At 37.4% G+C, this 15,717-nt stretch overlaps 2 protein-coding genes across 3 annotated transcripts; both read right to left on the minus strand.

Moving 5' to 3' along the window:
- Nucleotides 1–1,151: 1,151 nt before the first annotated feature.
- Nucleotides 1,152–8,979, minus strand: LOC103934037 (protein HASTY 1). The gene is made up of 22 exons (XM_009343743.2): nucleotides 8,736–8,979; nucleotides 8,298–8,399; nucleotides 7,474–7,617; nucleotides 7,307–7,387; nucleotides 7,151–7,220; nucleotides 6,950–7,020; nucleotides 6,712–6,875; nucleotides 6,542–6,613; nucleotides 6,181–6,421; nucleotides 6,003–6,065; nucleotides 5,632–5,895; nucleotides 5,133–5,246; nucleotides 4,885–5,011; nucleotides 4,632–4,801; nucleotides 4,451–4,552; nucleotides 3,893–3,996; nucleotides 3,516–3,810; nucleotides 3,125–3,369; nucleotides 2,517–3,020; nucleotides 2,085–2,379; nucleotides 1,788–1,971; nucleotides 1,152–1,582 (listed from the first exon to the last, which is right to left on the minus strand). The coding sequence occupies exons 1-22, from the start codon at nucleotides 8,853–8,855 to the stop codon at nucleotides 1,503–1,505; spliced, it is 3,612 nt and encodes a 1,203-aa protein (XP_009342018.2). The 5' UTR covers nucleotides 8,856–8,979; the 3' UTR covers nucleotides 1,152–1,502.
- A 1,082-nt stretch (nucleotides 8,980–10,061) lies between these two features.
- LOC103934038 (probable serine/threonine-protein kinase At1g54610) lies at nucleotides 10,062–15,051 on the minus strand. 2 transcript variants are annotated; one of them, XM_048577130.1, is made up of 8 exons: nucleotides 14,825–15,051; nucleotides 13,994–14,429; nucleotides 13,361–13,645; nucleotides 12,926–13,243; nucleotides 12,358–12,585; nucleotides 11,790–11,890; nucleotides 11,113–11,233; nucleotides 10,062–10,757 (listed from the first exon to the last, which is right to left on the minus strand). In XM_048577130.1, exons 2-8 carry the CDS (start codon nucleotides 14,363–14,365, stop codon nucleotides 10,419–10,421), a joined length of 1,764 nt encoding a protein of 587 aa, XP_048433087.1. In that variant the 5' UTR covers nucleotides 14,366–14,429; nucleotides 14,825–15,051; the 3' UTR covers nucleotides 10,062–10,418. The 2 variants fall into 2 exon arrangements, with proteins under 2 accessions (XP_048433087.1, XP_048433088.1); XM_048577131.1 differs by lacking the exon at nucleotides 14,825–15,051 and having other exon boundaries at nucleotides 13,994–14,798.
- Nucleotides 15,052–15,717: the final 666 nt, after the last annotated feature.

Here is a 15,717-nt window from a genome sequence, read left to right on the forward strand (position 1 = left end):
TTAAATTATTGTTTCATTAGTATATTCAACATTTTATTCATTCGTTGTATGTCACACACGAGAGCATAATTTTTGAAACGAGGGCTAGGAATTAGTGTAACTTTATCGCAATGGTGAAGGACGACCGACGTGTATGGTGCAAGCTTAGGGTTTAGGGTTGGGGCTAAAGGCCCGAACTAACGAACGCGTGCCACCTTTGTCAAAAAGTCGTTGGCACGACAGTGTATTAGGTGTACCGGTAGAATGGAACCAGTATCCTCGCCCGATCCATTATCTAGGATTCTAGGGATAATGCAATTGTGTTCGTTTATCGTATATATCGTGCGGTTAGTTTTCTTTAGGTATTATTTATATTTGAATTTTAAATTTTAAATTTTAAATGATTTATGACCGTACGATATACGATGAACGGATACGATTGCGTGATCCCTAAGATGCCGAGAGAATCGATCCGGCGAGGATCCTGGTTCGGTAGAATTTTACACAATATACAAACTACATGTATACGTGTAGGAGAAACAAATGACAGCGATGACTTGCAAACAAGGAGAAACAAATAAAATAAGAATTAGAAGAGAATGGAAGAGAAGAAATATATAATATATAATATATAATGAAGATTATCTTTGTCTTTTACCCCATTACACGAAACACGTTTTACTTGAATTATAAGAAATTTGCAACACTGAAAATGATACAAAAATATACCTCGCAGCTTTTTAAATTTTTTATTTTTAATCTCGATCATCTGTTTAGATATTCTATTTTCAACCTCAATCATTTATTTAGATTTTTTTTAATCCAATTATTTATTTTCGTACCATTCAATTTTACATAGTATTGAAGAAATTTTTTCACAATTTCTTCAGTTTTGCAAATGTTTAAAAAACTATCATATAACCCATCTCGTTGTCGTTTTTATTGATTTTCCAAGTTCCCCACTTAAATATTTAATAATAAAAAGAAAAAAAAAACCTTCTACGGCTTAATAAAAAGTAAAACTGCTTTCAACATAGTTTTTAACATTTTTCTTAATGCCTATGGAAAAAAAATGTGGACTAACACGTGGTTTTTTAACACAAAATTATTTTTGTTACATTTTCGCATGCGAACAATGATTGGTTGCAAGGTAGGAAACAACATTGATGATATGCACATGAAAGTTTTGGTTTGAGCTCCAAACAAACCAACGTTAAACGGCAACTGCCCGGTGTGTTTATGTTCTAATCTGCCAAACCTTTTTTCTCTCTGTTTTCTGATTAGTGCTATACAATGAAATTTCAGTTTTGAAATCCTAATTTCCATGGCAATACAATACAACATAACAGTGTCATGGAACACTTCCAAACGATCAATCTTGTATTCGAGGTAGCTTCCGGGAGTGGACAAAGTTCCGTAGACCTCTGGCCGAAAAAAAAGAAACAGCTCTCGTACCTCATCATATTCCAAACATGTTTTCCTTCGAGTTTGATTTGATTTCTGTACAACACATCACACATGCATCACAATATGGCTGCCAGCCCAACAGTCTCTCCATCGTCCGCTCGGGTTTCTTTGGTGTTGGCCGTGCTGCGAGGCCTCGCTGAAATTATGATTGCAGCAGGTTAGTAAAACTATACCCGGTTGACTAGCTGTTGCATAATTATAAAGTTTTTTGAATGAAAATATATCTCCGAATAGGAAAGGAAAAGATCAAGTTGAACCTCAACCTAAATATGAAATGCAGAAAATCTGGGAAAAGAAACAGAATGCATGAGATGATGGTGAAGTCAGTTAAGTGGGCTTACTTGATACATTTGTTATGACGTTGACGCTTTTCTGAACAGCAAGCGCTTTTAACTTGTTTCCAGTAGCTAAGACAAGCAAGCTTTTCATATGTTGCTTTTGTTCTTTGGGACTAGATGTCTTTGTCAAAGCTTCTTCAAACGCAATCAAATCATGTTGTTTGATACAAGGGAGCGAGAGCAGTATCTGGGCAACCCAATAAGCACGACAATTAAGTTTCTTATGGTAATCAGTAATTAGAGTATAATCACTACCAGCATAACCCAAAATATTAGATAGCACAAGGTATCGTAACTAACCTGCCTAGGAGTTGGATCTCTTTCACAAAGATGTATGTATATATCACGACAGTGACCAATCAAATCGGCACTTATGAAAGCATTTGACTCAAGGGCTAAACCTTGGATAATTGCAGAAAATAGATCCTTAGAAACAAATTGTAGGAGCTCCACACTATTTGTCGATACCGCTAAACCAATCAAAGAAGAACAAAAGGAAGAAACTTTTGTCATGGCTTCACCATCTGTCCATGTAAAAGCTTCTAAACATATCTGCAGCGCTGGAAGGGCAAGACCTTTGTGCTTTAAAAGGAAACTGTAAACGAAGAACACTTTGAGAGCAGAGAACTTAGGGAAAAAATAAAATTCACAAAGTTATACAACTACTACAGTACAGATTAACAGAAAAGAACTTGAGAAACCTAGATAAGAAACTATGTCAATCAAACATACCCAACCATGGAGCTTGATGCGAACGCATCCAAATCTTTGAGGGAAGATACGTCAACACGATGAACATGCCCTGAGTGCTCCAAGGAAGGAAGCCCAGTATTTAGCTGCGGCGAAGCTATAACAGAGAGGAGTGAACAAATCTCCCGTGTTAGATCCCTAAGTAGCTTTTCTTCCATTACTTCAACTTTTAAGTCCGACCCAGCTAGTATGGCATGGGCATCTGGGACCTTTGCTCTCCCTTCATGTAGAAGACCAGACCAGGAGCAACTGAGAGCCTGTTGGGAGTGTTGAAATAATGGGAGCAAGAGCCTTTCCAACCATGCCTCCCACAAATCCACAGGACAAAATTTAACCAAAGGAATCAAAACTGAATGAACAAGCAGCCGGATATGCCTGAATTCCATTGAATGTATATTCTCCACTAGAGCTAGAGCAACAGATTGACTATCCAAACATTTGTAAAATGAGTCCCCAACAGTGGTTGCCAGGCCCAATACATTGTACCTACAATTATAACAAATATCTTAATCATTAAACGAAAGAAACCTTCAAAAAAGATGCATTTCAAAGAAAAAGTTTCAAACCAACTCAAATATAGGAATACATACCCACTGTCTCTGATACCTTTCAACCAATTTCGTATGTCTGATTCATTTGACTCCACATATCCTTCCTTACTTGCGCTGATCTGGGATCCATTGGCGAAGGCTATGGTACCCTTTAGCAATTTAGGGTTTCCTTCACCAAGAAGACTGAATTTCTCAACATCACTCATGGTCATTGCAGCTTTAATCTCTCCAGGTAATATTTGGAATACAGATGGAGACCAAAGGGAATGTAAGACACGAAACAGCTGCAGATCAACAACATGCATCAACTATTACCTTGTAGTGAATAAGCTTCATAAGAAAATGGTCGAGAATGTACAACATTTAAAGTAAGTGTGAATTGGGATTTAGGAATTTTAAGACAGCTAGTTTTCAGGAGCAGCATGCTTACTTTTGGAAGAGGTGGCAGCATCCATGATAGATGAGAAGCCATTGGGTGCAAGGGCATAGAACTTTCTGTTGAATTGTGTTGTAGATTTGACTGGGCTTTTCTGGTTCCACTTCTCTTAAGTGCCTTCTCAAAGAATGTGATAGTGTGGAAAACTGACCACATAGCTGGGGTCTCGGAGCACAAGCGAACAAGACCAAGTGGTTCAGATAGATAATTATTTTGCCACTCAATCTGCGTCCATTGCTGGCTTAAAGGTTCTAGTAACCAGGCCAGAACTTCTTGCTGCTGCTGAATTCTGTACAAAGTTTACAAATGTTCAAGAGCAGAACCATCTGACAATACAAATACATGGTCAATTCAAGCAAAAGAAGCATTACCCAGCAGCAGAAGCCATGACAAGAAACGCTTCACCTAAGAGATTGTGTTCACCACGAAGTAAAGAACCTTCACTTTTCATATACGCCATGGTGTCAGCTATACCCTACATAAAATACCACATGAAAAAGTCAATAAACAGAATGGTATTTTCGAAATCTAAAAGCATGGGTTCTCTTCAGTAGGGCATGCACTCGTTGACTAAACTCTTTTGTTTTCCCTCATAGAGACCCTCGTATATTTACAGATCACAACTTTAATTTGGGGAGCATTTAAAAATCTTATTTCTGATATACATTATTCTTCTAGGAAGCAAGACTACATGCCAATGATGTGGATACAGATCTGTCAATTCTTGCAACAGTTAGGTTGATGTAGCCAACGTATGCTATTCAAAATATTGGAGATTCTACGACTGTAATTGCTAATAAAAATTACTCTGAGTGATTTAATTTAATTCTACGTCTTTCTTACCAGTGGCATATACTATATGCGTGAAAGTTGTGTATAGACAAGACACACCAGAAAATTCAAGGATGTATCAAAGAAACACGAGTCACCTTCATGTGAGGCAGAACACTTGTGTCAGCAGTTTTGGCGATACGAATAAACGATGTACAGATTTGCAGCCTTGCATACCGTGCACTACTTGTAGATGGATCCTGCTGAATAATAATATGAATTCAAAGATTCTCTAAAATACAATGAATAACAAAACGAAATTAAATAATTGAAATCGACCTTAACAACAAAAGGGAGCGAGTTTAGGAGCTCAAATAATTTATTAATGACACTGCCCACGGCATCCGGAAAATACTTCAAAAATGAACCCATTGCATCCAAGTAGTGCCCAAGTACTTCCACAAGAGCTGGCTCAGTCCATTTCAGAGAAAGAAGTTGCTGAAGCAAACCTTCAAGTCAAGAAACAAGTCATGATAAGAAACTCAGGATACAAAAATTCCAAAGCTCACATAAAGAAATGTTTAAAATAAACCTTCAAATATTCTGCATAGTCCAAGTTGAACCTCAGAATGACCCCCGGCAATTTCATTTGAACCATCGAAAATAGTGCTTACAACATTTTCTAAAGCCAACTGCATGCTTTCCATCACAGCTAAGTCCTGAAATTAGACAGAGGATGGAGATTTATAAGAACCATCACCGCAAGGCTTGCAAGCAATACTGGAATGCTAGAAACTCAAAAGATAGCAAATTGAATTCTGAAAGTGCTTGTAACCGAACCTGAGCAGGCATTGGAGAAAGCAAGAGGCTTTTGATGATTGTCTCAATTCTTTCAGAAACTTTAGAACCGGCTATAAGAGGCTTGTATAAGGCAACCAACTTGATCAGTTCTAACTGCATTAAGTGCATTCATCAGGGAAGGAAACTTTTGAAAAATGCGGGCCAAGGAAGGTCAGGTGAACTATTTTCAAGACTTCTTCTAGTGTAAACCAGAACAAAGAGAAATTTCTTATATGATGCAAGACAGCAATAATGGTCAACATGAAATGAAATGAGCTAGATTTCAAGGTTACTTTAATGGATCCTCTAATCTGAATGGCAATTACTAACAAAGTCAAGGAATGTACCCATCCATGTATCTGTACATGGAATTAATTATTTAACAGAATCCTATTCCAGAGAACCTATACATGTCGTACAAAATTTTATGCTTACTGAACTGAAGAAGCATGAGCTCATATGTAGAAACAAAAATATCTAAGTTCTATGAACTACTTACCAACTTTGAACGATACTGGCCAAAAGTCCCCTTGTCCTCAACATCATCACTCCATAATTCCAACTGCCCCAAAGAAAATGTTGTTCCGTGAATTACTTTTTCTCTCTTGAGCATGTGTTGGAAAGATACATCCAGAATTGCACTACATATTTCATCATTCAAAAAACTTAAGATTTTTCTCTTTTCAAAATCGACCGGATCAGAACCATCTCCAGCTGAGTGAGCAACAGCCTTTGGCTTTGACATCAAGTCTCTCATTAGCGCCTAAACATGCATATAAACATGAAAGACAATTAAACATGGTATGTAGCGTATGACATAGTCTCAGTTACTGGTACATTACAGCAATGATTGGGAAATTATCTTCATACCAGCCAAAAGTTGAGAGATTGAATATGAAGAGCTAGCTTAAAATGTTGGAAAAACCCCAGCATCTGAAAATAAAAAAGAATAAAATTAGTCATATTCTATTTCAATAACCAATCACTTGTTGACAGAACCAAATGAACAAGCAGCAAAGAGTTGCATATAGCCCGATGTTCTAGTTACCTGTTGCAAATAAAGTGGTAGCACAGCTCTATCACCAGCAATACATTGCAAGTTTGTGGAACCCAAAGACACCATACTTTCACATATATATTCCACAAACTCAATATTGCTTTCATCAATTACCCCAGTACCGGAGCTAGATATGTACAAAAATTCTTTGGAGACATTCATCAATATTTGAAAGATATTACTGATTGCAGAATCAAATTCGGGAGCAGAGGTATCATCAATAGGTCTCTTCCTGCATGACATAAATCGGGATAACACAACTGTTACGGAAATGTCTTAAGAAGTGGAAAACGCATAATTTATAACTATATATATATATTGAAAAAGCAATTGACAATACTATATTTCGTACCTTTGGGAAACAAGTTTGAAAAACTCACAAGCATGAAGACGAAAGTCAGGTGAAGAAAGTAAGAAACCACATCTGTACAGAGAGAGAGAGAGAGAGAGGAGATAAGAAAGAGACACTTGCCAACAGCTTCAAATCAGAATCCACCAAAACTTCAAAGTAGGATACCATACCCATGAATTATACCAGATTTAGCAAGATCAGGCAATGGAGCCCATTCAGAATATGCATTAACAGCATTCAAAGTAGCTGTTACTGTTGCTGCATGTTGTTTTGCAAGGTCAAATTGTTGTTTTCCTGCTTCACTCAACGCAGCTCCAAAGTGCCTCTCTAGTAACTGCACATTTTAATTCATTAGTACAACTCCATTGTATGCAACTTCTTCCATTAAAATTAAGGAGCCAGACATACAGTGTATAATAAAGGCAAAATTTCAGGTAAAGATTGGGTCAGCCCACGCAGCAATAGCCTTCTCCGATCTCCTGTATTAACCATTAAGAATCAGGATAAGGTATGCAGCAATCTAAATCCAGAGAACAAGCATCACGTGCATACACACACGCAATTCACAGGCAAGAGGAAAGAGTGCACAAGACGCATTTCTGAATAAACCTTCCAAGTCTTCATTGTGAACAGTAATATCTTCAGGAAGCCACCTTAGCATCATGGAGACCAACTCAGCCTAATATCAATGAGGAGTAGAAAGTAAGGTGATAACCTAAACATGTTTTAAATGAAAGAGAGTGAACAAGGAGGAAAAATATTTACTTGAATAGGACCCTTGGAGGATAATGAAACCAAAGTTGGAAACAATTCTTGCCATAGATTTAGTCCTTCTCTTCTAACCATCTGCAACAAATTAAAACAGGTGAATATTACAATGGAAAACTAACCATTGGCAGTTTCAATAGATTCAAAAGAACTGCTGTGTAAACCTCGGCAGTCAGGGCTGCTGTCTGACTTTTTAAAGCCCACTCCTCACTAGGACTTGCAATATCAGACATTAAATCAACTGTGATATTTGCAAAGTTTCTACGCTCTGTAGGGCTTAGTTCTTCCCACCGCAATCGGACCAAATGCTGCACAAAAATATGCATATTCTTGTTACACTAATAATACCACAGAACTTTACATGGTTATATAATTAGATGCTAAATGTTTCAGATAGAACTAGAAAGCGCAATCATACAGGGAGACAGAAACCTATTTTGGAAATTGTAACAAGAAGTTTACATCAATCAGGGTTTTGGCATTTTCAACAGAAATTTAGAATTATCAGGAAACTGCTTTTACATCTCAGATTGTAAAGCTTCAACCTTTTCTTTTCTAGAAACTTTGTGCCCTTTGAACACTATGTTTGTACCCTGCCCTTCTTCCTTTATTATGATCCCAATAAGGTGGGGGGAGCAAAACTTAAAATATGACATCAAGTGCAAAATAATTTACATTGCCAGGAGCATTTGGATGTTAAGGGAAACCAGTCCCACGACCTCTTGATCATAGATCATATTATCAAATCATCTCCAACAGTCCAACTAGACCACTTAAATAGTAAAAAAAAAAAATGATATAACCTCATTACATTATTGAAGAAAACAAAAGAATAATTGACGCGGTTATGTTATAGTTCCTAATAAAAGCTGCATTTTCAAATGTCAAATTTGAACTCCCGACAATGGCCTTTGGATCAGACGAAAATACTAACATAGTTACAAATCAACAGAAATCTGTATAAAGAACATTCCTTATGATCATATACCTGTAACATCTTAAATGCATGCAACCGAATTTCGGAAGACCAATCCTTCTTCACTAGAAGAAACGCAGTGTTTGCCAAAATCCGCACATCTCCGGTCTTAATCTGCACAAATTGAACAGAAGGAATAATCAACAATGGAAGATGAGACAGCTGCTTAAACCAAGTAACAGATTGCAGAACATCATAGCCTTTCAACACTTCAAAATACCAATTAACATACTGAAACTCCACCCGAAAACAACGAAATCATCCAATAAACTCCTTCAAATTGAAATCTTACGAATGCGATTAAAGAATTTACATTTCATACTTTTCATCCAATACCCATTTAACAAAAGCAACCAAATTACAAATTTTTAGAGAGAGAAAGACAAGTTATAGTTCTAATAAAGCACAGGTAAAGTTTCTAGTCAGAGAAAAGAGAAAGAGAGAGAGTACCGATTCGAGGAAAGCAACGGCTGCTTTGCGGGCGTCGGGAGTGGAGCTCCAGTCGAGAGCTACGGCAATGGCTTGGGCGACGCTGCTAGCGGCGGTGTTGCTGTTGCTGCTCTCTTCCATTGCTTTTGCCTTCTGGTTTCTATGGTATTCGCCCCCGAGAGTTTTTCTTGGTTTCTGAAGAGAGTAAGATGACGATCGTCGATGTTTCTGCAACCGAAAGAAAGAACCCACTGCGTGTGTGTGGAGGGGCGAGAGAGAGAGAGAGAGAGAGAGAGAGGGAGAGAGGGAGGGAGGAGAGAGAGCTACGGAAGTTTTACTGGCGGTTTTAGAGAGTGCTCAGTGCTGTTTAGTGGGGGTTTTAATTTAATTTAATGATCTTTTGTCGTGTAGTTTTTCTTTTTTTTTTTCCGTTCTTTGCTAACCAATTTCAATTAAATTTTTTATTTTAATTTACTTGCAGTTGAGGGTTAGGTCAGTTGAAAAATCGTTAAATTTTTCGTTTGCCGCCATTTAAGTATGTATCTCGTGTCAACAGTGAATGCATTAGGGTTGAGTTACGTTAGAAAAGTTAGACTAGTTTGTATGTCCCTTTGAATTAAATTTAAACTCGTTTTCATTTTGTAAATTAGAATAATTTAAAATGTGTCGATTAAAAAAAGTTGGGTTTTGAGGCACTGCATTGTGTTCATTTATTTTACTTTTTAGGATTGAAATTTTTTAAGATGTGTGATTTATCTAAAATAAAACATGTTTGTTGGGAAGATACTAATTTTCAAATATAAAAATGTAAATTAAAAGCATGACAATAGAATATAATAAAATATTTGCCAGACGTGATACCATGATTGGTCCAATACCTTATACCATTTCTCTTTTTATTTAATAAATAAAAGGAAAATATTTTGGATCATTCTTTTGAATTTTTTGGGCAAAGATTTTGTTAGTTCTTTATTTCTACTTTACCTTTCTGTGGTTGCTTTAATGAAAGGTTCATTTCAGAGATTGTAATTCAAATCGTCCAATGTTTTATTCAATTCTTAGGTTTGATAAATCCCTGAGTCCAACCACAAGTAGTCCAGTGAAAAAGTGCAAACAACAGCTCTTCAAAAATAGAATAGGAAGTCCTGGGTTCGGTGTTTTGTAAGCTATGAAGGGGTGGATTCCCAATTTGTCTCCTCCGAGCCTGAAAGAGATAGATGACCGTAGTTCGCCACCAGTTGTCCTCTTTTTAAGAAAGACAAAAAGATAAATGTTGAGTCCACGAGGGTGTGCATACTAAAATAAATAACCGACGCATCATTTGATGAACAAAACTTGACGAAGAAGTTGGCGTATAAACGCAACTCTTTACTAAATCATTTCACTACTCTAAGCATAAGTTTCCAACACCACACACTTGGAAAAAAAAGGAATCAAAAGATGAAGATGTACATAACAGAGGCAAGTTCTCTCACCAATCTCACCAACAAATTGAAAAATGAACAAACAAAACAAAAATCCCATGTCTTGTAAGTATTGGGGCAAAAAAAAAAAGAGAAGCTAATTGGGATTTATAAAATTAAAAAAAAAAATTGTATTTACCCCTGCATTTCTGTTGGAAAAATACACTGCTAGAAGCTGGAGATGATAAACTCACTTTTCCGGAAACTCTTTGTAACTACGCTTCCTCATATGAACTCGGTTTCAAGCCGCACTTCTCTTTCCCTTAACACGAGCATTGTCATGTTTCTCTCTAAGGTTTCCTGTATAGGATTTTGAAGTTTCTCGCCCATCGTGTCCAGTATGTTTCTTCCGTCTTGGACCACCGGCAGAAGCAGGGTCAACCAACGGACCTGACCAAGCCTGTAGTGATTCTTTAGGATAACTGAATGAGGTTGTACTGAAAGGGACATCAGGAGGAACAAGGGCAGGATCAAAATGATGTGAAGATCCCAAGGGGTAGCCAACTGCCCCATCCTGATGTGGTGGAGGAAACTTTTCGCTTTTGCTCTTTGCATTTGCATGCGTAATTAGGCGCCTTCTCTGTTTCAGAAGAAAACTGATGTGTTTAACATACTTATAAATCGAAACCTGAATCATATAACTAATGCCAAAGTCGGCCAAATGGTCACGTCATGTGTAAGAATATAGACACCAAGTGCATTAAATCAAAACTCATTTACATATGGCAAACCAAACAGGTTAATCTCATTGACATCTCAGCAGTATTCTTTTCATAAAGCTAGGCCGCTTCTATTTCATTTATCTTTTTTAACGGATACATAATCTAGAAGCATATGCATGTTCTTGACTAGCGAAAGAAGGATGTTTATGCAAATGGAAGGGTCAAGGGTAAACGATGACACAATAATTGATAGAGGCAACTTATTGGACATACATCAATATTGGACTGAAGCTCCGCATTGGCTTCTGGAGCCGGCATACCACTCCTAGGAGCCCGTTCCCGTGTGCGTGTTTTCTTTGGACCATCAGCCTGGGATCTACCAGCAGCTCGTAGTCTGCACAACCACCAAAAATTGTGCTAGTCAGACTTCACACATTATAAAGATAAGTGTGTTTATGGAATTAATTTCGCTTATGGTGGTTGAGTATCAAACATTGCCCTGTTTCAGAGATGTCTTCAAGACAAGTAATATACCAAAATAAGTATTTTGCCAAAATAGTATACTAAGACGAACAACAGTAACAAATTAGCTACAAATGTTTCAAGACAGCAGAAATGCATGTTTGCGCTCGAGGGCTAACATGACAGAAAGAATCTGTGTGAGCGAGCGAGAGATGACTCAGGGAAAGTTTACATAGAAAACCAGAAAATGAGTAACTTTAGACAAATGAGGTGTCTTATTGACCTATTTTTAATCTTGTCCAAAGCTCCATATAATAAACAGATAAACTAATAAAACCCATCGGAGTATCAATATGATCACACGAGTTCATTATACTCTATCCTCAAAGGTCCAGGCTCTGACAACATGCATGATTTATGCTAAATAAGTAGTCTTTAACAGCAAGATATCAGAAGGTGAAAGAACAAAAAGTCAACAAGACACATACCTACGAGCTTCATCGTCCCGGCGTTTGGCGTCTATTTCTTTGGTTGGAGGATACTTTGGGAGGCTAGAAGGTTCACAAGCATAAGGCTCTGACAGGAAAAACTGCAAATGAGGAAAGAAAGAGCAAATAGAGTATGTAAGCACATTTATCGAAGGAATCATAATAGATGCAAATAACCATCAATTAGCGCGCACATGATTTTCATCGTTGCAGGCATGGATCAACATATGGACCCAATTAGCATAACTAGAGTCTAAACTCTAAAGCGATGGTTAGGGACCGCACTATGAGATATGACTTGGGCCCCAATTCTAGGCAGGTAAGTGGGCGACAGTCTAAGGAACGCTTTAGTCTCATTAACATTCCAGACTGCAAAATTTAAAATCAAAAGAAGAGATGCAGAAAGTAATTATCAGTGTTGAATCTAAATCCGACAAGTCTACTGTCAAGAAACCAAGATGTGTTCTGGTTGATTAAGCTGGTAGAGAGAACTAGAGTACATAGAAAGCAGCCATACAGTATCAAGATCCTGAAATTAGAAAAAAAATATCATAGTATAATAACTCACCACACTACTCAATGCAGCTGTGGCTGTCTGACGTTCTGCTGGATCAATTGCAAGAAGAGTTTCGATAAGGGGAAATGAAGTTGGGGGAAAATCTTTGAATGTCTCTCTTATGCATCTTTTGTAAGGCTCCCGAGGCCTAAATAGCGTTGCATTGGGCAACTTTGCTTTCCTCCAGTATTCATCTGAAGGTGAACCACATAATTTGTATATCTTATGTAGTTGCTCCACCTACGTGAGCAGCAAATATGTGAGATACGCTCTACAGTTATGTCAGAAGTTTAGTCAGTGAGAAACCCTAAAAATGTTATCATCTCAGCATTTTAAAACTAACAAACAATGAAACTGGATAAGGTTGTAGCTTCAAACATCTATTTTAACCAACTGAACACAAGAAACTCAGTCTCATGAAAGTCAATTAGCTAGATGTGCGCATTGACCATTCCAATGCAATAGCTATAAATTACTTGGCGATATCTCCATTTTAAACATTAGTAGTTAAATGTCTTCCCACAAATTTAGTTTTTACAAGCAAGGATAAAAGCAAATGCAAAAAGAGTCATCAAGTTACCTCGGTACGACCAGGCATGATAGGCTTCCCAGCTAGTAACTCCGCTAAAATGCAACCTGCACTCCAGAGGTCCACGCCCACACCGTAATCAGTAGCCCCAAGAAGGAGCTCGGGAGGTCGATACCATAGAGTAACCACCCGACTAGTCATTGGATGCTTATGGTTTGGATCAAAAAAAGAAGCCAATCCAAAGTCAGCAATTTTAAGTACTCCTCCATTGTCAATCAAAAGATTTGATCCTTTAATGTCACGGTGAAGCACACCACGGTTGTGACAGTGCTCAAGTCCAGATAGAAGTTGATGCATGTAACATTTTACCTGAAATTTGAATTGTGAGATGCATCAAATTTCAAAACATCAGAAAAGTACCATAACCATTTATATATTTTTAAAAGTGGCAAATGGACTTCAAAGATTAGCGAAATACTGGCTAACCTGTGGTTCTGTAAATTTAATTTCAGGGCTTGCAGCAAGCCCAGCTAGATCATGCTCCATGTATTCAAACACCAGGTACAAACTACATGACATTCTTGACGTAACCAGACCCTCCAACTTTACAACATTGACATGATCCAGTCTCCGCAAAATTAGAATTTCTCTAGCCATAAATCTCACGCTCTCGGGCTCCAAATTGTCAAATCTAACTTTCTTTAGGGCAACAATTTTCCCCGTCAACACATCTTTAGCTTTGTACACATTACTATACGTTCCTGACCCAATCTAACATCAGGGAAAAGAAAATGAAAGAAATCAAAATCATGCACAAAAAGAATACATAAACTAAGAGCAAAACATGAAGATAAAAGTGATAGGCATTGTTCACTTAATTGCAATTTATGGCCGCCTCATTTGTAATAGGCATTCCAAAGAAGAAAACTTTGAAGAATGCATCTCAAATGATCTGATTTATCACACTGTCCGTTCAGTTCATAACAATCGACCATAATTATGTTAATTTCGTAAAAACCATATTTGTCGCATCATTTTAGGAAAACAAGCAAAGGATCACAACATCAACTTTTCCATGAAAAAAAAACCATTTCCATAAAAAGAAGAATGAAAACCTACCTTATCAATTTTCTCAAACGTGTCTGCTTTCCGTGGAATCCACCCATTGAGCGCCTCCCCACACGCCTCAGTGAGCCAGGGTGGCCAGCCGGCCGCCACTTGGGTGCCACGCGATTGCTTTGGTACATTACCTGACCTCGGATTTGGCTTCGATCGCCTTCTCTCCCCCCTCGGAGGTTTCTCACCTCCATGGACATTCTCCTCCTTCTTGCCCTCTCCCCCACCAACATGAACCTCGGCGGTTTTACTATCTACCTTCGGCACCACAACATCATCTACCTTCCCAGTAGACTCTACACTCAAATCCCTCCTCTTCCCCTTCGACTCAGAATTGACTCCCGAAGACGCTTCTCTACTAATCACACAACCCATTCGTGAATCTAAGCCTCATCCAACAAGGTCAATGCAAAAAAGCTCTTCCTTTACAACTTAACCACTACAAAATCAACCAATTTGCAACAATTAAAAACTACCCTCCAAAAATCCACACATAAACACTCAACAATCAGTCCACAACTAAGAATCATCACAAAACAACCACCAAAGATCAAATCTTTACCCTAAACCCCACGTGATTGGCACAACCCAGTAAGCAAAATCATCTAAAAAACACAAAAACCAACAAAAGGGCAGCAAAATTCACAATTTTGGAACTGGGTTTCTTCAAGATTCAGCAGGAAGTAAAAAAAAAAACTGATCTGGGTATTGAGAAAGTGAGTGAAAGAAAGAGATTTTCCCCAGAAAGTGATAGACTTGGTCTAAAGAAAAAAAGTGAGACTGGAAAAAAGAAAATGGGATTTAGAGAGAGAGAGAGAGAGTTAAAGAACTTACTGTGAATTGAGTTGAATCTGTGATTGGTAAGATTGGTTACGTGAGGTTTTTGTTTTGGAATGGAGTTTGGTGTCCTTTCTGGGTGGCTCGGACAAGACGACGAATAAAAGGAGCAGCACAGGCTCAGCCTCAGCAGATCTCCCAAATTTTCGTCAAGTCAAAGCCGACAACTCTCTTTCTAATCTACCCTCTCTATCCCTCTCTCTCTCTCTCTCTCCCCCCAAACAAAGCAAGGAATCGATTTATATTTACTAAATTTCTGGGCAAATGGAATTTGTATTTTACTTTTTGTTTTTATTATATTATATTTCTATTTGATGAAATTTTATATATTAATATTGTGTGCGTTTAATTTTGAAAAAAAATGCAGTTTATACCTAGAATAATGCTAGTTTTCCCACTTTTTATAATATAAATGAAATGATTCAGAATGAGAAAGCTGTCAACTTTCGAAAAATCTTAGGCCAACTAGGGCTCGTACAAGCGGCAAGCTCTAATTCAACAAGAATATATAAACAAAATGTCAAAAGAACTTATATTGAATAGAAAAAAAACACAAAAGTTACCGGGAAATTTAATATTATCTAATTTTTGATGCATAAATATAAAAGAAAAGCAAAACAAACTTAAAACCCAATATATACCTTTTTCGGGCTATGATGCATAAATTACTTCTTTAGTTGTTTTACAAAGTCTTTAAAGTTAGCTCAAGTGACGAGAAAATGTGTAGAAATTAAGTTAAAACATTGATCATTTTCAATGAAACAGAAAAAAAGAAAAAAAAAAAAAAAAGGGTAAATATTTACTACCCTCAAGTTTAGTGGTTTTCAATATTTGGTACATGAAGTTTTTTTCGTCCCAGAGTCATACCTAAAGTGTTAATTTTGAGCCAA

The sequence above is a fragment of a genome, unplaced genomic scaffold (assembly GCF_019419815.1).
Source record: "Pyrus x bretschneideri cultivar Hongxiangsu unplaced genomic scaffold, Pyrus_bretschneideri_v1 Contig11, whole genome shotgun sequence".
NCBI classification, from domain to species: domain Eukaryota; kingdom Viridiplantae; phylum Streptophyta; class Magnoliopsida; order Rosales; family Rosaceae; genus Pyrus; species Pyrus x bretschneideri.

What these genes read in the sequence shown, in the direction of transcription:
- LOC103934037 (XM_009343743.2), bottom strand. Translation starts at nt 8,855, where the DNA reads ATGGAAGAGAGCAGCAACAGCAACACCGCCGCTAGCAGCGTCGCCCAA. An exon ending in TTTCTCCAATGCCTGCTCAG is followed by an intron (nt 5,012 to 5,132) that starts GTTCGGTTACAA and finishes GTCTAATTTCAG; the next exon opens with GACTTAGCTGTGATGGAAAG. An exon ending in GAGATCCAACTCCTAGGCAG is followed by an intron (nt 1,972 to 2,084) that starts GTTAGTTACGAT and finishes TGGGTTGCCCAG; the next exon opens with ATACTGCTCTCGCTCCCTTG.
- LOC103934038 (XM_048577130.1), bottom strand. Translation starts at nt 14,365, where the DNA reads ATGGGTTGTGTGATTAGTAGAGAAGCGTCTTCGGGAGTCAATTCTGAG. An exon ending in TTAAATTTACAGAACCACAG is followed by an intron (nt 13,244 to 13,360) that starts GTTAGCCAGTAT and finishes TTCAAATTTCAG; the next exon opens with GTAAAATGTTACATGCATCA. An exon ending in CAGCTGCATTGAGTAGTGTG is followed by an intron (nt 11,891 to 12,357) that starts GTGAGTTATTAT and finishes CCTCATTTGCAG; the next exon opens with TTTTTCCTGTCAGAGCCTTA.